This window comes from Budorcas taxicolor, chromosome 2 (genome assembly GCF_023091745.1).
Source record: "Budorcas taxicolor isolate Tak-1 chromosome 2, Takin1.1, whole genome shotgun sequence".
In the NCBI taxonomy this organism is placed as follows: Eukaryota; Metazoa; Chordata; class Mammalia; order Artiodactyla; family Bovidae; genus Budorcas; species Budorcas taxicolor.
Genome location: NC_068911.1, coordinates 151,828,473 through 151,849,425, shown reverse-complemented (window position 1 = coordinate 151,849,425; position 20,953 = coordinate 151,828,473). Strand labels below are relative to the sequence as shown.

At 53.6% G+C, this 20,953-nt stretch overlaps 1 protein-coding gene across 1 annotated transcript; it reads left to right on the top strand.

Annotated features, from left to right (window-relative positions):
- Positions 1-145: 145 nt before the first annotated feature.
- PTPRN (protein tyrosine phosphatase receptor type N) lies at positions 146-19,318 on the top strand. Its single transcript, XM_052663758.1, has 23 exons — positions 146-260; positions 1,701-1,751; positions 2,018-2,131; positions 4,809-4,905; positions 5,908-6,169; positions 6,252-6,606; positions 7,031-7,162; positions 8,375-8,409; positions 9,081-9,355; positions 9,570-9,656; positions 9,968-10,047; positions 10,243-10,307; positions 10,960-11,178; positions 11,592-11,792; positions 11,893-12,040; positions 12,192-12,265; positions 12,474-12,551; positions 12,674-12,793; positions 14,010-14,176; positions 17,525-17,578; positions 18,180-18,244; positions 18,459-18,532; positions 18,745-19,318. The coding sequence occupies exons 1-23, from the start codon at positions 146-148 to the stop codon at positions 18,814-18,816; spliced, it is 2,940 nt and encodes a 979-aa protein (XP_052519718.1). The 3' UTR covers positions 18,817-19,318.
- Positions 19,319-20,953: the final 1,635 nt, after the last annotated feature.

The window sequence follows — 20,953 nt, the reverse complement described above, 5'->3', positions numbered from 1 at the left end:
GGTTGGCAGAGTTGCGGAGAGAGGGGCGTGTAGACCCCGCCTCGGTGGGTGGGGAGTGGCAGGCCCCGCCTCGGCCCCGCTGGCAGGCTCTGGCCGGCGTCGCTGCGGCTCTGGCTGCCGGGCTGGAGAGCCGAGCCGGGAAAGGATGCGGCTCCCGGGGCGGCCTGGGGGTCCCGGGGGATCGGGGGGTCTCCGGGTGCTACTCTGTCTGCTGTTGCTGGGCAGCCGCCCGGGAGGCTGCAACGCCATTAGTGCCCACGGTCAGGAGGAAATGGGGGGTGGGGGAGGGTGCCGAGAGCAGAACTCGGTGGGGTGTGTTGCGGGTGTGGAGGGGAGGGAATGGGAAGTATCACGAAGGTCGGAACCTCGGCTGGAAGGTGTGTGTGGAGTGGGGAGGGGAAGGCCCGGTGAGCGGAGAGAGAAGAGAGGGCGTCTGCCAGGAAAGGGGCGTAGGCCTGGAGGTGGGGCTGGGAACCCGGGGGCGGGACCTAAGAGAAGAGGGCTCAGGGCAAGTTCGGGGTTTGGGGAGAAGAAAAGGGGGTGCGTGTGGACAGAGAGACCTAGAGACGGGATACGAGAGAAGGACGTGTCCCCGAGGCGCCAAAAAGTGGCGGCGCTGAGGGGTGGAGGAGGGGAAGGAAAGAGAGAACCCTGATTTCCAGGCAGTAGAAGTTGGGCCCACGAGCTCCGGGGTCCCAGATTTCCGTAGAGGATCAGGCCAAAGGAGGGGCCAGGGTTTCTCTCCTAGTCTGGAGAGGCCGATCGCTGTAATCTGATCTCCGATGAGAAGCAGACGGCTGGGGAAGGGGGCCAAGGAGGGTGAAGAGGGAGGGGTCGTCTCCCGCCCCCTCCCCACAGCCAGGCCTGGTGCTGACTCACATCTGAGCGGACGGAGACAGTCAGCGCTGACTCATGGGCAGGGGGAGGGTGGGGGCCAGGGGCGCGTGGGGGAAGGGGCGCAAGCTCGCAATCTGACGCCCTCCTCCCCCATCGGGCTTGAAGGCCAGGGCAAGGTACTTCCTGTGGCGCTGCGGGTTGGTTAGGGTGGAAGATGAAGGCTGGAATGGCGGAGAGGTCAGGTCTTTTGAAGGCTCCTCACCCGGTCGCCCTTCCCTCCCCTATAACTGCTTCCAGGCAAACCCTCAGAGGCGCCGGGCTCAGAGCTTCAGCACCGCGAACAGCGCCAACAGCTCTAGGGCCACGGACTTAGAGGGACAGTGTGGGGAGCACTACCTTAGAGCCATCCCACCCTTTCCCATGCGAAGCGGAAGTGTGCTAGGGTTCCCATCTCTTCTGAGTCCCAGGCCATCATAAGATACTTTTGGAGATATGGGAAGGAAAGTCCCTTTTCCCTCTGAATTTGAACATAAACTACCCCACAGTAATTCTATCAGAGTAGAAGTTTATCATTCTCCACCATCACCATCCCCATGCACCTGAAGGGCTTCTTCTCCCCATTACTTAGTTAAACAAACTGAGGCTTTTAGGGAAAGAATCGAAACTTGCAGATCTTTGAAATCCAAACCCAGATCCCCCTCTTAAGAACAGGAGGCCTCTTCCCTCCTCTCCTCCCAGCTTAAAGCCTTCCTTAGAATGAAAGACTGGATCCCATCTGCTTCCCCCTTCCCTAGCCTCTTCATCCATCTGACCACTGTATGCCTGGGGGTATCTGAGCCTCTCTGCTCACCTGTTCTCTACAGGCTGTCTGTTTGACCGCAGACTCTGCTCTCATCTTGAAGTCTGTATTCAGGGTGAGTGAAACCAAACATAGGACTTACAAGTCGGTGGGGGTGGGCAGGGTACACAATGAGAAAGTAGTGTGTGTGTGGGTGGGGGCGGGGGGGGGTGCCTGGAAGTCAGAAGGGGAATTGCACTTGGAGAGAAGGGGGGATGACCTGGAGGAGCAAAGCCCTCTGAAGCCAAGAGAGGAGATAGAGACAGAGCTCTCTATTTGCAGCCTGGACTTTGGAAGGCCTCTTGTCCAAGCCCCCTGCTAACACCACTTTTGTGCTCTTAGATGGCTTGTTTGGACAGTGCCAGGTGGGAGTGGGGCAAGCCCGGCCCCTTTTGCAAGTCACATCCCCAGTTCTTCAACGCTTACAAGGTGTGCTCCGGCAGCTCATGTCCCAAGGTGAGGTCTAGAGGCACTGGAGGAGAGAGGCTGTAACTTGGTTAGATGAAATGGGGAAGGGAGGGACCGTCTGACTCTAGGTTTTCTCTCATGGAACATTCCTATCACACCCACTGTGGAGCCTCAACTTCCCAGACCTTACTGGAGACAGGAGTGGGAGTAGAACCCTAGAGATATGCTGTTCACACTTAGACTCTCTGGAGGAATCCAGAGGAGGCTTCTGGAAGAAGCCACTGGAAGAGGCCAGCATTCATCTCTTTGAGATCAGTCCACTCTCTGGAACTGACTGAGTATTCAGAGCTGTGAATCCTGGGGTCCTCAGCCAGGAGAACACCCCACTCATTCAATTCATTCATTCAAACAAATTCATTCATTTATTGGTTACTTTTATGTGGCAAACATAGTTTAAGGTGCTTAAGATTTATCAAGGGGTGAAATGAAGATCTCTGCCTTCTGGGGTTTATATTCAGGAGATGAAGGGAGGTGCTACATTATATAAATTAGAAAATATTCCTATGTTAGAAGGGGATAAGTGCCACGGAAAAAAACAATTACAGCAGGATAAAGGGATCAGAAATGGTGAGGTAGGAAGCCATACTATTAAAATGAGTGGTCAAGATAGATCTTAGTGAGGCTAGGAAATTTGAATAAATACATCAAGGAGGTGGGGATGTTTTCCAGAAGGTTATCTTAGGAAAGAGTATTTTGGTTGGCCAAGGATCTGGAACAAAAGCCCTAAGCATGAGTTTGAGGAGCACCATGGAAAACACCTCTACAGAAGGCTGTAGAGGAGTGATGGAGAGGCAGAGCAGAAGACGCAGTCAGGTAGGTAATGATGTTCTAAGACTTTATAGGAGAATGTGTGGGCTCTGACTATACTCTGAGTAGAAGAGGAAACCATCACAAGGTTTGAGCATGGGGTGCTTGATATCACTTCTGCTTTAAAAGGATCACTCTTGCTGCTGTGTTGAGAATAGAATGTAGGGAATCAATGGTACAAACAGAAACACTAAACATTAAAAAATTAACTATGCAGAAGTATAAACTTGGGGAAGGGGGGCTCAGTTTTGATTATACTGAGTTCAAGATGTCCACTCAATTAGAATAGAAAGTTGAGTGTATAAAATTGGGTTTTGAAAGAGAGATAGAAGTCTGAAGTAGAGATATAAATTTGGAATTCTTGGTGTATAGGTGGTAATTAAACCCATGAGATGGATGAAATAGTCAAGGGATTGAGTCAATATGAAGAAAAACCCTAAAGAATTCTATTAAGAGGACCAGGAGAAGGAGTGGAATTAACAAGGGAGGCTAAGAAGGGAGAGCTAATGGGGTAGAAGGAGAAACAGGAGTGTTTGGTATCCTAGAAGCTAAGTGAGAGTGTGTCAAGCGGGAAGGAGTGATCAACAGTGTCAAATGATGGTGGTAGCTTGAGTAAGATGAGATCTGAGAACTGACCCTAGATTTAGATATGCAGAAGCCACTGGTGATCTTGAGGATAGTTTTAGTAGACTAGTTGGGGGGCGGGGAAATCCTGAATAGAGTGAGTAAGAGGGAATGGGAGGAAAGGAAGTGGATACAGACAGCAGAGATAACACTTTCAAAGAGTCTTGCTACAAATAAATGGGGTGACAGTTGGAGGGGAATGTGGGATTCAACCAGTATTTTTATTATAACATGGGAAAAAATTGCATTGTGTTTGTGTGTGAATGGGAATAATTCAGTAAACAACAGGAGAAAATGATGATACAAGAAAAAGGGGAGAATTGTGGGGAAGATGTTCTTGAGTAGGTAGCAGGGGATGAAATCTAGTGCCCAAATGGAGGATTGGCCTTTTATAGAAACACAGATAGTTCATTTAATGTTAATAGGCAAAAAAGCAGGTATAGATCCCATGCTATGAGTTAAAAGCAGTATGAGTATTAATCCAGAAGCAAGCAAAAAGGAATGGGAGTAGGTGGGACTGGAGAGTGGGAGGTTATCCTTTTAGAATAGATGACTGACTTTTCCTGCAAGCAGAGTTCATGGAGGGAAATGGTCAAACAGGAGATCTGCCTTCAGGATAAGATGATGTTGATGAAGGCTTAAAACAGGTATATAATGCTTTGGGGGTTTCCAAGCATTTTCAAGTCCCTGATTGCATTTAATCTTTACTGCAGATCCGTAAAGTATATGTTATTCCCACTTAAACCACCACCACCACCACAAATAAAGAAAACTAAGGTTCAGGATCAATAAAAATAAGATGAATAATAATGTTGATGATGATGATAAGACTCATGATGTGTCAGGTACTATTCTAACTGGTTATATTGTGTTTTAATATCACAAAAATTTTAGGAGGTATAAACCCCTATTTTCCAGATGAGCGCACTAAGGCTCACAGAGGTTCAGCTAAGGACATACAGTTAGTAAGTGGCAGAGGATTTAAACCCAGTCTCACTGGAGGCAGTCTCACTTCCAGATCTGCACCTGGGGATGGGGTTGGGGGGCAGAAGGGACAACTCAGATCACCCACCAGGTCTCTGGACCCCCTCCACTGCCCCTGGACTCTGCCCAGTTCAGTACACTGCAAGGTAGAGGGTACAGTTTTGATCTGCACTGGCCCCTGTTACTGAGCCCTCAGACTGTCCCAAGCCGGAGGGACAATCTCCATCTCACTCTTTTCTCTCCCTGGAAGGACTGTCCTGGCATGATGACCTCACCCAGTATGTGATCTCCCAGGAGATGGAGCGTATCCCCAGGCTTCGCCCCCCAGAGCCTCATCCAAGGGACAGGTAGAAATCATTTGTCATCAACTCTAGCATTGCAAGGCTTGTGCATCTGTGGTCCTCCTGATGGAGAGAGGAAAGTATGTACAGAGACCAGCAGGCTGGGGCATGGGTGAAAGAGGCTCTGGAGTGGTCATTGGATATGCCCACATGCCCAACATGAGCTGAGCTCATCCCTGGGGATCTAGCAAAACAAGAGCATTCAAAACTGGGGGATTTTTTTTTTTTTTTTTTTGCTAGATAAAGTCTTTTCTTAAAATTGTTATCATAGCATAGTTGATTCACAATGTTAAAGACTGCTTTGAAACATGTGGACATTTGGTATTTTGAAAGAAGCATCAAAGCAGTCATCATGGAACAGATAAGAATTTTGTCAGATTGAGGCTGATTAATGTTCAATTTTATTACTGCATGGTAGGAGGCACCATCCTCCTATTGTGGTTAGGGGCTCTGAAGGCATCCTTCAGGCCCTGTAAAGCAAAGGAAAGTAAATGAGGGCTTGAGGCTCAGAGGATGATACCAGCTGAAGAAGGCAGAGTGGGGTAGGGCGGGACATGGCATTGAATGTCTGGATGTGTACTTGGGGACATGCACACAGGGGCAACGGGGTAAGTTGCAGCCACAGTTCATCTACAGCAGTTCCCAGCTCCCTTCCCCTGCTCCCCACTCTCCCCTTTTCTGTCCTTAGCCTCATGCTTCATCAGCTCTGCTGCTGTGTTTCAGGGACCCAGGCACCCTTACCAGGGAGGTGATGACCTCTACCCAGGCGTAGACCTCTGGCCCTTCTCCATGCTACTCTCTCCTCTCCTGAGGCTACCTCATCTCCTGAGAGATCAGGTTTACTTTAGGCTAAGCCTGCCCGGCCCCCAGCATCTCTGCCTCATAAATTCTGTACACCATTGCCCCATACAACCAACACATGCCCGCACACACATGTGCTCACACACACACATGCACACATGCGCACACACACACACACCCCCAAACACACTTTGCTTTCCTCCTCAGATCTGGCTTGGTGCCCAGGAGACCTGGTCCCGCTGGGGAGCTGCTTTTACAGGGCATCCCCACTGGCTCCGCCCCAGCTCCACAGCATCGGCTTCCTCGACCTTCAGTAGGTGCGGGAGGAGCTGGGGCGGGCTCCCCCCTGTCCCCTTTGCAGGCTGAGCTGCTGCCCCCTCTCTTGGAGCATCTGCTGCTGCCCCCACAGCCCCCGCATCCTGCCCTGAGTTATGAACCTGCCCTGCTGCAGCCCTACCTGTTCCATCAGGTGAGCTCTAGACACTGGCCCCCTCCCAGCCCCAATCCCCGTGCTGACATCTGCTCTTACCCCAATCTCTGGTTTCCCACAGTTTGGCTCCCGCGATGGCTCCCGGGGCTCAGAGAGCGCCCCAGGCATGGTCAGTGTTGACCCCCTGCCCAAGGCTGAAGCCCCTGCCTTCCTCAGCCGAACTGCTTCCAAGAGCATGTTTGGGGCTCACCCTGGCCACTCCTATGGGGACCCTCCAGGGCCTCCACCTGCTCAGCTTTTCCAGGAGTCAGAGCTGTTCTACCTGGCCCAGGAGTCACAAGTGCCCAGCAGGGCCAGGGCACCAAGGCTGCCAGAGCCAGGGGGCAGCAGCCGGGCAGGGGACTCCTTGGAGGGCTATGAGGAGGAAGGACTAGAGGGTCGTGAGGAGAAGCCTCCCGCCCCAGCAGAGCAGCCAGGTAACCATGGCCTCAGCATCCACTCCATGCCTATGGGGCTGCTTTCTGGGGGGGCAGAGATGAAGGGGTCTGTCCTGACTGTGCACGCACTTGTTAATTTGTCCTTAAAGTCATCTGCACACTCAGCTAATGCCTACTGACTGCCTGCTCTCTGCCAGGCATAAGTAGGCACTGGGATACAGTAGCGGGTAGAGTTGACATGTCTTCCCCAGCTAGGGAATTGAGGAGTCCCTACTGGGCCTGAAGTTTGGTCTTGGCATCCGAAGGGCTTTCCCCCAAAGTGTGGACATGGACGGGAAGGGGAGGGCATCAGTGTCCTGGTGTTTGAGAAGTTCCTAAATGTGGGGGTCCCCTCCCACCTGCAAACTCATCCCGTAAGTTCATCCCTGCACTAGTCCTGAGCTCCATGTTTGGTTCCCAGCAGATGTGACTCTGCAGAGAGTGGCCACTGTGCTGGCGGGCTATGGCCTGGAGCTGCGTCAGCTGACCCCGGAGCAGCTCTCTACCCTCTCGACCCTGCTGCAGCTGCTGCCCAAGGGTGCCGGACGAAATCTGGGTGAGTGTCGGGGCAGAGAGACTGCCAGCCCCACAGAGGCCTCTTGCCCCACTTCTCAAGGCCACAAGAAACAGTCTAGAGGGGAAGGGCCAAGCTCAGGGGAGGGAGTTGGTTTGAGACACAGAGTCATTGACAGCCACAGTCAGGAAGCAGGGGTGAGGTGGTGAGCTGAAGAGTTAGAGCAGGAAAGGACTGGGAGATGGAAGTAATGGGAAAAGAAGCCAATGAAGGTGTGAGCTGGGGATCTGGAGGCACTGGAAAGGCTAGGCAGAAGACGCTGAGGACCTAAGGTCATTGCCAAGAAGCCACTAATTGACAGGTAAGAGAGGACTGCGCAAAGAATAGCTTTGAGGGATGTGGCCAAAAATAGGGAGGAGTTGATCAAGCAGTGGTTGCTCAGAAGGTAAAGAGTCTGCCTGCAATGTGGGAGACCCGGGTTCCATCCCTGGGTCAGGAAGATCCCCTGGAGAAGGAAATGGCAATCCCACTCCAGTATTCTTGCCTGGAAAATCCCACGGGTGGAGGAGCCTGGTGGGCTACTGTCCGTGGGGTCGTAAAGAATCAGATACGACTGAAGTGACTGAGCGTGCATGCATGAAGCAGAAGGGACTTCCCAGGTGGCGCTAGTGGTAAAGAACCTGCTACCAATGCAGGAGACATAAGAGACATGGGTTTGATCTCTGGTTGGGAAGATCTCCTAGAGGAGGGCATGGCATCCTGCTCCAGAATCCCGTGGATAGAGGAGCCTGGCGGGATACAGTTCATGGGGTCACAAAGAGGCGAATACCACTGAAGTAACTGAGCCCATGGTGCACAAGCCCAGAAGCAAGGGGCTTCCCAGGCGGTACAGTGGTAAAGAATCCGCCTGCCAATGTGGGAGAAACAAAAGAAGTGGGTTCATCCCTGGGTCAGGAAGATATCCTGGAGAAGGGCATGGAAATCCAGTCCAGTATTCTTGCTTGGAGAGTCCCATGGACAGAGGAGCCTGGTAGGCTACAGTCCCTGCAGTCACAAAGAGTCAGACACGACTGAGGGATTAACACACACAGAGGCATGTTAGGATGAACTCAACAACAGCCTTGGTTACTGACTGCGGGGTGAGCCCATAGCAGATGTCTCAGACTCAGAGCTACCAGCCCTTTCTCCTGCCTGCATTGTGTGGACCTTGGCCTTGGCCCTTTGCCCAGAGTCTTGTTTTTCCTGTCCCTACAGGAGGGGTTGTAAACGTTGGAGCTGACATCAAGAAAGTGAGTTTGCAACACCTCCCAGACCCCTAAGGCAGCAAAAACCCTTAGCTGAAATCTAAATCTCAGGCTCAGGACGCAGAATCTGTATTCTCTGACCCTTCAACAGAGGCCCAGAGGCTCTGTTTAAAGTCTCACCTCAGGCTGAAGGCAGAGCTGGGACCAGAAGTGAGAATTCTTGATTCAGTGCTTTTTTTCACTACAGTCGTGTCAGACCACGGTTTTGAAATGAGATCCTTAGGCGAAGGGAGGGAAGGGAGTAGGCAGACTCCTGATTGCCCTACGGCTTGAGGCGCTCTGTCTGTTTCACACGTTGGATTTCTAAGATTTTGTGGCTAAACAAAAGTCAAAAAAGCACTGCCTGTCTGTTCATCATCTCCCCTAACTCCAGCTTTCCTCACTCTGGAGTTTCTCCCCACTCCAGCCCCATCCTGTCGATTATTACTTATCATGAATAGTCACTCATTCAGCCCTTTATTCATTCATTCATTCATTCATCCACTTGGCTCACTTTCCTGGATGCCTCTCGGTACCCAATGCTGACCTGGGTCTGGGGATAGAAAGAGAATCAAGTCATAAGCACCCCTATGGGAGCTCAGGGTCCAGATTGTAGACCCCCTTTCCTTAACCCCTTCACTGTTAGAGACCTTACCTCTAGCCTCTATTCTAAACAGACAATGGAGGAGCAGGTTCAGGGCGTAGACCCAGCAGAGCCTCCGCCCCCGATGCCCTCCCTGCCCGGATCCCCCACGGGCGGTTCCACCTCCACTAAAGCCCAGAAGGAGTTGAGCGCCGGATCCTCTGAGTCCCCCAAAGCTGCCGGTGCCCCTGCCACACCAGTCCTGGTAGAGAAGAAAAGCCCGCTGGGACAGAGCCAGCCCACCGTGGCGGGGCAGCCCTCCGCTCGACCATCAGCAGAGGAATACGGCTACATTGTCACTGACCAGAAGTAAGGGCTCCCGCGTGGGGCAGCCTCTTGGTCCCTTGGGGGTTGGGCTGGCCTGCCTTGGGAGGCAGAGAGCAGAATTGCAGATGTGAAGTAGATAGGGGTGGAGGGGGGACTGCTCTGCATCCCTGGATGTCTTGGCACCCTTGGAGGGTGTTTCAAGAAAGTGGTCAAGAGGGTCCCCACTTTCCTTCCTGTACCGGCTCTGCAACTCCAGGCCCCTGAGTCTGGCTGCAGGAGTAAGGCTGCTGGAGATCCTGGCTGAGCACGTGCACATGTCCTCGGGCAGCTTCATCAACATCAGGTGGGGCTCTATCTGGCTGGGGTGGCAGGTAGCTTGAAGGGAGTGGGGCCTGAGGGGCTCGGGGAAGGAGGGGAAGACATACTCCAGGTTAAGGGGCCGAGGTCAGGTCACAGATGTTTCCAGCTGCATTGAAGTTACAGCCACACTTCTCCCTGCTGCTGGCTTGTCCAATATCTTCCCTCCTGAAACAGCCCCGTATGGCATGGGTTTCAGCCCCATCCTCTAATAGGGAGAGAGGACCAGAGCGGATCTCTCATTTTGAATCTGGGATCTGTGATGGGTGAGGCAGTAATATACCTCCTATTCGGCAGTGTCGTGGGACCAGCCCTTACCTTCCGCATCCGGCACAATGAACAGAACCTGTCTTTGGCCGATGTGACCCAGCAAGCCGGTAAATACTTCTTGGCCCCAGCCCTAGTTGTATAGATCCAGACCGGTGGCTGATGCTCTCCTTGAAATATTCCCAGACCCAGGAATATTCCCAGACCCAGGCCATGTGGGTCCGGCCTGCCACGGGGCATTGCATGGCATGGGGTTGAGACCATATGGGGGGCTGGAGAGGGTCTGACCTCCGTCCTCCCTGCAGGGTTGGTGAAGTCTGAACTGGAAGCACAGACAGGGCTCCAGATCTTGCAGACAGGAGTGGGACAGGTATGAGATAACTGAAGAATCAGTCAAAGTCCCCGCTGGCTGATGCTGCCCACCAGAAATGAAGGCAGTCTTGGCAGAACAGGAGCTGAAATACACCACCTTTGCTGAAGCAGCCCTCCTCCATGCAGTTTTCTTTCCGACCAGCAGATGGTGCCAGTGGCTCCAGCTCCCTGCAGGATCAGCCTTCTATAGGCAGCCAGCTCACCTGGAAGAACTACCTGAGATGGCCCAGCTGTCCATAGATATGCTAGATCAAAGTCTCAAATTCCAGGGGAAAACATTACACAGAAAGGACTTTGAACTCAAAATATGCTTCTATTATGCATCCAACACTGATGCCTCATGTTCTACTGTTTGATTTCCTGGGTCTCTATACTTCTCTACATCCATTTTTTAATGTAAAAACTCCTAGGGAGAGTCACCCACTAAGTCTCTGGCAGTACAGTGTGGTTGAGTTGGTCCCATGGGGATTGAGAAAGAAGGATCTTGAGTCTGTGTGAGTCCCTCTGCCTGTACCACCATGTCCCTGCCTCTCAGCTTTTCCCCAGGAGATATACTAGCAGGGAGTGGGGTGTGGGACAAGGGTGAGGAGCAGCTCCTAAGTCTCCCCCCACCACCACTGCCCACCTTGATTCTAACCTTGTTCCCACAGAGGGAGGAGGCAGCCGCCATCCTTCCCCGACCGGCCCACAGCACTTCTCCCATGCGGTCCGTGCTCCTTACTCTGGTGGCCCTGGCAGGTGTGGCTGGGCTGCTCGTGGCCCTGGCAGTGGCTCTGTGTGTGCGGCAGCATGCACGACAGCGGGACAAGGAGCGCCTGGCTGCCCTGGGACCCGAGGGGGCCCATGGTGACACTACCTTTGAGTACCAGGTGTGCAGCCCCAGAAGCTTGTTGATGAAAGGGAATGGAAGGGGCTCAGGAGTCTGGGTCTCATGTAAGATGAGGGCAGGGAGTTGGGTATCCAGGCACGGGCTGGAGAAGCCCCAGAAGGGGTGTCGTGGAGGCATTTTGAATGGATGGGAATTGAGAACAGGTGGTTCCTGTTCCCCAGTGGTTCCCCAGTACCACCATTCAGGGGGTTCTGGATTCTGCTCTGTAATATCTGAGGTTGTCATGGGCCACACCCAAGCAGAACAGCCCTGGAAAGGATGAGACCCAGGGCAGAAGACCCCACCCCAGAGGAGCAATCCAGGACCATCCTAAGGACTCTGTTGAATTGAGTCCAGAACTCTGTTGAAAAGGCTTCAGGAGAACATGGATCCTGCCCTGTCTTTCTTCTGCAGGATCTATGCCGCCAGCATATGGCTACAAAGTCCCTGTTCAACCGGGCAGAGGGTCCACCTGAGCCTTCTCGGGTGAGCAGCGTGTCCTCACAGTTCAGCGACGCCGCCCAGGCCAGCCCCAGCTCCCACAGCAGCACTCCGTCCTGGTGTGAGGAGCCTGCCCAAGCCAACATGGACATCTCCACGGGACACATGATTCTGGTCAGGATGGGGCATGGGCCCAGAGGCGGGGAGGGGACCAGGTGGTGGGAGGGGCAAGGCTGGCAGTGGGGGCCGGCGCCAGGCTGTGGTGTCCCTGCAGGCCTACATGGAGGACCACCTTCGGAACAGGGACCGCCTGGCCAAGGAGTGGCAGGCCCTGTGTGCCTACCAAGCGGAGCCCAACACCTGTGCCACCGCCCAGGGCGAGGGCAACATCAAAAAGAACCGCCACCCTGACTTCCTTCCCTGTGAGTGAGTCCTGCTGGCCCAGCCTTCTGTCTGCTGGGAGTCCGGAGGGCTTGGGGTAGGGGCTGGGCTCCTGGCTCAGGCTGAGTGGCAGAGGTGCCAGGACCCCAGTGACAGGAGGGGTTTCTGGGGTGGGGTGTGGGGTCTGTGCAGATGACCATGCTCGCATCAAGCTGAAGGTGGAGAGCAGCCCTTCTCGGAGCGATTACATCAATGCCAGCCCCATTGTGAGTGGCTCCTATCTCCTCCCCGTTTTCATCCTGCCCCCATAGACTCCATTTCCTGCTCCACAAGGCCCTGGAATTGTGGGCCTGATATCCGGCATGGAAACGGGAGTTCTGAGGGTCCCCCAGACCCTAGCCTGCTCCCTTTGACCAGACCTCTCCATAATGGCATTTCCTATTCTGGTTCATGATGTATTTTCCCTGCCCCCAGATTGAGCATGACCCTCGGATGCCAGCCTACATAGCCACACAGGGCCCGCTGTCGCATACCATTGCAGACTTCTGGCAGGTGGGCTTTTGGAGGGAGGGTGTCTCCAGGGACCGGGGTCCCTTGTGGGCAGCCAGGGCCAACCAGGTCCCAGGGAGGTTAGAGTGGAGCTTACCTGGGTGCTAGACATCATCTGTCCCTAGATGGTGTGGGAGAGTGGCTGCACTGTCATCGTCATGCTGACCCCGCTGGTGGAGGATGGTGTCAAGCAGTGTGATCGCTACTGGCCGGACGAGGGCTCCTCCCTCTACCACGTATATGAGGTCAGCAAACCCCATGGCCAGGAGACAATGGGGGTGGGGACAGCGGGCGGTGCACAGTTCATGCATGTGCAACTGTATGTGTATATAAACATCCATGTGTTACACATATTCACACATGCTGTGCCATGGTGTTCTTACTCACTCAGTCATGTCCAACTCTTTGAGACCCCATGGACTGTAGCCTGCCAGGCTCCTCTGTCCTGGGGATTCTCCAGGCAAGGATACTGGAGTGGGTTGCCATGCGCTTCTCCAGGGGATCTTCCCAACCCAAGAATTGAACCCAGGTCTCCTGAGTTGCAGGTGGATTCTTTATTGTCTGAGCCACCAGGAAAGCATTCACATACATACATATATGCATATACATGTGTGTATGTGTGTGTCCAGTCTAGGGCTGAAAAGCACTTGCAGGGACCTGTGATGAAAGGTACAGATATAAAACTATAAAGCCACTGAAACTAAGGTAAGAAGCTAAGAGCCAGGAGTACAGTTTTGAGACAGGAAAGATAAGTATACTCGAAGACCAAGACTTAATCCTACTTTTATTGAGTCTAGTTTAGATCTGAGTTTCCTGGAGGCCAAAGCAAAGAAAAAAATGCTGCCAATCACACATGTTGCTTATGAAAAATGGAAAAACACTGGGGGGTCTGGGTGGAGACAAAGTAGAGGAAGGAGAAACATTCCTGACCAATGGGAAGTGACCCCCTCCCCCCGTAAAACAGATGTTATTTGCACAACAGAAGCTTCTTATCTCTAAATGAGCTCTGGATAACAAATTTTCAGCATTAGATGAGCATACAATACTTTTTCTTTTTAAGCTTTAAAAATTGGTCCTGCTTGGGGTTAAAGAAAAAAATCAAATGAAAATACAGAATTTTATCAAAGTTTATGGTGTGTGTGTAGCACAGACACTGTGCTAGTCTTGGCACAAAAGAGGAAGGAGAAACTGATTCCAGGAAACACACAGGACTTCCCGGAGGGCCCAGTGGTTAAGAATCCGAGCTGCCACTGCAGGGGGCACGGGTTCGATCCCTAGTCGGGGAGCTAGGCTCCCGCTGTGTCTAGATGGAGAAGCCGCCAGTTGTCCTGAGCAGTCCATAAGTGACACAGATGGCTAGGGTTCCTGGGGACAGTTGAGTGAGCTTCTTGACTGGCCTGGGAGGCCGGGAGGATTTGGAGAGGCCCTGCCGCGCTCAGGCCTGCGCCCCCACCCTCGCAGGTGAACCTGGTGTCGGAGCACATCTGGTGCGAGGACTTCCTAGTGCGGAGCTTCTACCTGAAGAACGTGCAGACCCAGGAGACGCGCACGCTCACGCAGTTCCACTTCCTCAGCTGGCCGGCAGAGGGCACCCCGGCCTCCACCCGGCCCCTCCTGGACTTCCGCAGGTAAGCGGGCACCCCTGGGCGGTGGGGCGGCCCGAGGAAGGCTCCCAGAAGCCCGGGAGAGAGCAGCCCAGGAGCAAGGGGGCCGGGAGCCGGGCTCTGGAGCCTCCCCGCAGCCCATCAGCTCCTCCTGGGGCCCCCGGTCAGGAGAGGCAGGCCCTCTCGCCCGACCTGGAGCCTCAGCTTCTGGTCCGCTGGTGCCCCCTTCTAGACACCCCCAAACCAGGACTGACTCTGACCTCCTGGCGTCCCCTTCTGGACACCACCCCCCAAACCAGGACTGACGCCCTGTCTCGCTGTGCCCATCCGTCCACTGCTGTGGTCCAGCTCCTGACTGCTCGCTGTCTCTGCTGGCTGGCTGCCTCTTCCCTCTGTCTTGGCCTCTTTTTCTCTCTCCCACTCTTCCTCCATAACCTTCCTCTCCCTCCGCCCCCCGTACCCTGAGAGGCTCATCTTGTTTGTAGCCGCCTCCCTCTCTCCTCTCCTCCTCCTTGGTCCTTGCCGTCTATTTCCTCCTGTCCTGTTTTTCCTGGTGCCCAGTCTCTATGTCTGCTGTCCCCTAGCTTTCTCTCACTAACCCGTGCCTTCCCCCTTCTTTACCCTCCGTGTCTCTTTGCCTCTATTTTTATTTCCTTCCCTCTTTCCCTCCCTTCCTTCCCACTTTTCTCTCCTCCACCCTCCCTCTCCCCCTCAGCTCTCTCCCCATCATTCTCACTGTCTCACTCCCCCACTCCATCGACATTTCCCCCCTCTGCACCCCTCCCTGTTCCATCTCTCAGCTGTTTCCTCCACCTCCCTCCCATCTCTGCCTATTTACTCTGCCTCTCTTGGTCTCTCTCTCCCCGCTCCTCTCTCTGTTTCTCTACATGTCTCTGTCTCTCCGTTGCTGTCTGTCTCCCCTCTCTGTCTCCTCCCTCTTCTCTCTCTCTCACGGCTGCCAGCGTCATTTTTGTGATCTGCAGCTAGTATTCTCACTCCAGTTGCATAGTCACAAAAGTGATCACTGGCAGGTGTGGCCGCTGCATGGATGGGACATGAGGACGTGTGGCCCAGGGACCACCCTGAAGGGCGCTGGGAGAGCTGGGGCTGGGGAGATACAAGGAAGGGACAAATGCTATCAAAGGGAGTGGGGGGGATCTCTGGACTCTTGGGGACTCATGGAACCAGATGGGGGCTGGGACAGGAAACCAACAGGGGGACTTGCCCTCTTCAGATGCTAAAACCATGTCCAGGCCTCCAGAGTCCCCTGCCTTCCCTCCACAGATTGGTGGCTGAGAAGCCTGCTGCCATGGCAGGGACCTCACCCACACTGCAGCTTCCTTCTGCTTCTCTGCCCCTTGCCAGGCCAGTCTGAGGTCTCTAGGTGCTGGGCAGAAAGCAGAGGAACAGAACTGGGGTGGGAACCTGGGGGTAGTTTCTGACCCTCAGGACAATGGTTTCTAACTGGGGTCCATGCAACCTGAGGTACAGGCTTCTTGAAGGTGCCATCAGGGGTATCAGGGGTTATTTTTTGTTTTCCATATTTAAAAATCTTTATAAAATGAGTGCATGGACCTATTTTAAGACTGCACAGGTAAGCGAAAAGGTTATGTTTCTTTGCTTCGGGCTGGAATTATGTAAACTCAATTGGCCTAGACACACAGAACAAATTAATTGCTGCTTAATAAATACTGTTTTGGTGAAGGTCCATCAGAGGGAAGGCAAAATAAATTTTGAAGTCTTAGAAAATGACTCTGATCAAGTTCCTTGACCTCCATCTGTTTTCTTACCTGTGAAATGAGATTGATGACCCATACCTTAAGGGATTGTTACAAAAGTCAATAGCATGAAATCTATAAAATCTACTTTAAGTGCCAGGTACATAGCAAAAGTAAAAGTGAAAGTCGCTCAGTCGTGTCCAACTCTTTGTGACCCCCTGGACTATATAGTCCATGGGATTCTCCAGGCCAGAATACTGGAATGGGTAGCCTTTCCCTTCTCCAAGGGATCTTCCCAACTCAGGGATAGAATCCAGGTCTCCTGCATTGCAGGTGGATTCTTTACTAACTGAGCCAGCAGGGAAGCTCAAAAATACTGGAGTAGGTAGCCTATCCCTTCTCCAGTGGATCTTCCTGACCCAGGAATTGAACTGGGGTCTCCTGCATTGCAGGTGGATTCTTTACCAGCTGAGCTACCAAGGAAGCCCCAGCACATAGCAAAGACTCTGTTAATTCTAAGTACTATTTGTTGTCATTATTATTAACTGATTGGGAGCCACTGTGACAACTTCTGTTCAACCCCAGCCCTGATCTACCAGCCGATACGCTAAGGAATCATGTGGACTCCTAGGAAACCATTCAAAGTCACCTGGCCCCAGTAAGTCTGGGGGTATCAGACTGGGGAACCACTAAGTTCTAAGCTCCTCTGAAATGCTCTAATAACCCTTCAAAAGGTTCTCCCTCGCCCTTGTCCTTTGGGAGTATCAGGAGTCTGCAAGTGACTCTCAAATCAGGAATGTGATAAGGAACAAGGGCAGGTTAGACTGGGCCACGAGAGAGGGAGAACCCACCCGCTCCTTGCTGAGCTGTGGTCCAAGAAGCAGAGTCTGAGGTCCAGGTGGACCCACAGTCTGACTATGACCCAATCACAGAGCACCTGTGCTTACCTGCTGGGGTAAGACTTACCCAGGGAGACAGTGGGCGGCAGCATATTCAGAGCTGAGGGGTTGTCATCCCCTCGCCAGAGGAACTCTGCGCCCAGGGCTGCAACCAGACCTCACTGCTGGTGAGGACCACAGGAGCCCGGGTGGGGAGGGGAACACCCGGGGCAGAGCAATAGTGTGCTCTGACAGCCTTGAACTCACCAGAACACCTATCCTCCCTGAACTTCAGGCAGGGGAGACTGTTAATATTATGACATATTATCTTTAATAGTGCCATCATTTAATGAGCACCTGCTGTGTGCCAGATTTATCACTTAGTCCTTTATATGGATTATCTCATAATCCATGTAATAAGAACGCTAAGAAGGAGGTTACTATTACTATCATCCCCGTTTTACAGGTAAGAAAACTGAGGCTTGAAAGGTTTTTATTAGTTGATCTGATTTATCAGGTTTTATCTGATAAATCAGACCAACTGATTTATCAGTTGTTCCAGGTGCATAGCCTAGGCCCATAGTGACAAGGCAAGCCCAGTGCCCCCCACACCATCTCTGGTTCTTGGCCTCCAGGCACGACTCCTCTGTCCAGCCCTCTTCCCTCCTCGGCCCTGGGCAGGTGGAGAGAAAAGGAAGACAGGCCCACAGGTGTGTGTCTCAGCTCCCCTTCCCCTCTGCTGGTGCCCCTGGCCTCATGCCCATTTCTTGTTGCAGGAAGGTGAACAAGTGCTACCGGGGCCGCTCCTGCCCCATCATTGTGCACTGCAGGTGCGTACGGGATTGGAGGGGGGTGGGGGTGGGGGCGGGCCAGGCCCAAGCCAGAGGGCCCTGAAGGGGGCAGCTTCGCGGTTCCCACCCCCTCTCCGGCCCTGCTCTCCATGGGCCAAATTCAGCATACCGTCTATTTTCTTAATGGCCCATGAGCTAAGAATGATGTTCCCATTTTTAAATAGTTGAAGGAAAAAAAAGAACACACGACAGAGGCTATATGTGGCCCACAAAGTTGAAAATATTTACCATCTTGCCATTTACATAAGACGTTGGCTGAAGGAAAGCCTGGCCAGTGGCTGGAAATGGCTATTCCCATTCCTTCTCAGTGCCTCCACCTCAGGGTGGAGCCAGGGCTCTCCTTTTCAGTTGGCTCTCTGCCCAAGAGACACCCCATGAGTCCCAGGCTCCCCACTCAAGGCCCAGTTCCCAGGACCCAGGAGCTATGACCCCATCCCTCATCCTCGGCTCACTCATGCCCTCCAACCCCGCAGCTAACCCTAACGACTCCACCAGCGTCTCCACCCCAAGCCTCCATGTCCCCTCCCCTCCCCCTTCTTGCTGGGTCCCCAGCTCAGCCTGTCACCCTCTCCTCCTGCAGTGACGGTGCAGGCAGGACAGGCACTTACATCCTCATCGACATGGTACTGAACCGCATGGCAAAAGGTGAGGCCCCTCCCCACCATGTCCCCAGCCCAGCCCCAGATTAGAGTCTCCCCAGCCCCTGGGGTCACAGGAGTTCCTGGAGGGCAGGTCACCACACCCCCAGGCTTTATCCAGTCCTCTGAGCCTCCCATCCCAAGATGCCCTAGGCTTTCTGGGTCCTACCCTCCTCTGGACACCCTCTGAGCATCTCTGTCCCTACACCCCTCCCCACCAGGAGTGAAGGAGATAGACATTGCTGCTACCCTGGAGCATGTCCGTGACCAGCGGCCTGGCCTTGTTCGCTCTAAGGTGACTGTTTCTCTCTATACCCACCCTAGCCATGACCTTTCCCCAGGGAAAGTGGCAGGGGCCTGCCTCTCCTGCCTGCCTGCCTCCAAATCTCCCCCAGAAGGTCTCCCTCTTTCTCTCCCAAGTGACCACCCCAAAGCCCCCCAACCCATCCCAGGGCAGGAGCAGAGGCCGGGCCTCCCCATGACCTTTCTCCCTCTACCCTGCCCCAGGACCAGTTTGAGTTTGCCCTGACAGCTGTGGCGGAGGAGGTAAATGCCATCCTCAAGGCCTTGCCCCAGTGAGACCCATGGGGCCCCTCGGTGGGCAGCCCAGCCTCCACCCCCTCCTTGCCTGCGTGAGCATCTATCTGTGCACTCGCTCTCACTGCCACACCCGCCAACTCGGCCCTTCCTGGGCATGTCCAGCCCTTCCAAGAGGAGCGTGTAAGGAAGGGGAAGCAAGATGGGGCATACAGGAACCCCCGGTGTCCCCTGGGGGAGCTGGCAGCCGGTCAGAAGGAGAGGAAAGTCATGGGCACCAAATTCTACCCACAATCTCCTCCTGTCCAAGTTCCCTGACCCCCATTTCCCGCCACTCTAGATGCTCCCAATATATCTGTGTGGACTCCCTCTGCCCTCCAGTGTGGCTAGAATGGGGCAGAGGGGCCACCATGCCCAGATCGTCCTGCTCCCCTAGCCCCTGCTGCCCGCTGTCCTGCCTCCACGACCCACACTGTGGCCCTTGCCCCTCCTGCCCCCTCCCGCCCCCTCCCCTCACCCTTCTGCCACGTGCCACTCAACTTGCTCCCCCTGGCACAAGAGAACATTTCTGGAAAAATCTACTTTTGTATCAATGTGAATAAAGTTAGTGTGTCGTGTGTGCAGCTGCAACCCAGACCTCCTATGTGTTTCTCTGCTCTGCTTCCAAGCTTCAGCCCCAGTCTCAGCCTGGAGCAGGCCCTGCTGCGTTTCAGGAGATGCAGACAATTATGGGAGAGCCGGGCGGTGGAGTCAGGCTCTCCAAGGCTTGCATGGAAGCAAATGACAATCAGGCAGTAGTTTTTTATGCTGTATTTCCTACATGTCTGATAGCCTCCAAGGTGCTTGACAACCATTAACTGGTTTAATCTTCAGGACATGCTACCAATTATTAGCCCCATTTTACAGACAGAGAGACTGCACAGAACTTGCCTGAGGTACCACGACTAGTTAAGTGGTGGAATTGGGATTCCAACACAGGCACGCTTGGCCTCTTTGCTGCATCCCCTCTTAGTTCTAGGGCAGCAGCTTCGCATCTTTTGGTCTCAGGAATAATATACATCACGCAGGACGGAGGTTAGGACTAAATGAGCTGATACAGGCCAAGTGCTCACCACAGCTTAAGCAGAATTAGCTAAACTTTGGTAAAGACTCACAGATAGGCCTGTGAGATGTCACAACATTCATTCACCTGGGGGCAAAGGGCACTTTCTCCCCATTCCCCCAGAATGCCCCCACTCTGTATGGCCTCAGAGGAGACTCCATCCGCGTGTTCCTTGGACAGCAGTGGTACACATAGAAATGAGGCAAAAAGAGCCTTGAGCCTGGAGCTACTCAGGAATTAATTAGGGCCGCCTCACCTTGCCAAGGCTCAGAAAGTGAAAGTGTTGGTCACTCAGTCCTTTCCAGCTCTTTGCGCCCCCATGGACTGTAGCCCACCAGGCTCCTCTGTCCATGGGATTTTCCAGGCAAGAATACTGGAGTAGGTTGCCATTTCCTTCTCCAGGGGATCTTCCTGACCCAGGGATCAAACCCGTGTCTCCTGCATTGCAGGCAAGATTCTTTACCATCTGAGCCTCCAGGGAAGCCCAAGGCTCAGGCCCCCACATCAAAGATGGGCAAGTACCACCTGTCCTGCTCAGAGAATGAAGGGACAGTGTGTGGACCTCTGGCCCCCCACCCCTGATCTGTGCTCTGCTGCAGCTCAACACCACTGTTGGTCATCGTAAAGGCTGGAAGTGGGCAGAAACTTCCAACAGATTCTCTCTCTCTCTCTCTCTCAAGACAGAGGCTTGAAATTCCTTTCAGGGCATGCTGCTTCCTTGTTTTGAGGAAAATACAATATAGGTCCTTTGGCTACTGAGGATGAAGCCCAGTGCTTACCCCCGAATGGAAGACAGAGTTGGAGGCGAACCACACTACCCTGCAAGATGATGGAAAAGTGCTTGTCCCGTGGCTGGGAGGGCCTCTCTGCAGGTGTCTGAAGAGACAGGATGGGGGAGGTACCTAGTTTTCACCTCCCTGGGCCCTGGACCCTGCGTGGGGCAGACTTATGCCACTCCATGTGAGAGAGGTAGGCTTCCGACCCTGGGTGCTAGCCATAAGCTAAGAGGACCTGTGGAGGGGGTGCTCAGTCTCTGGGCCTCAGGAGGAGGTTTTTAGAGGTGTTTCACCACGTTTC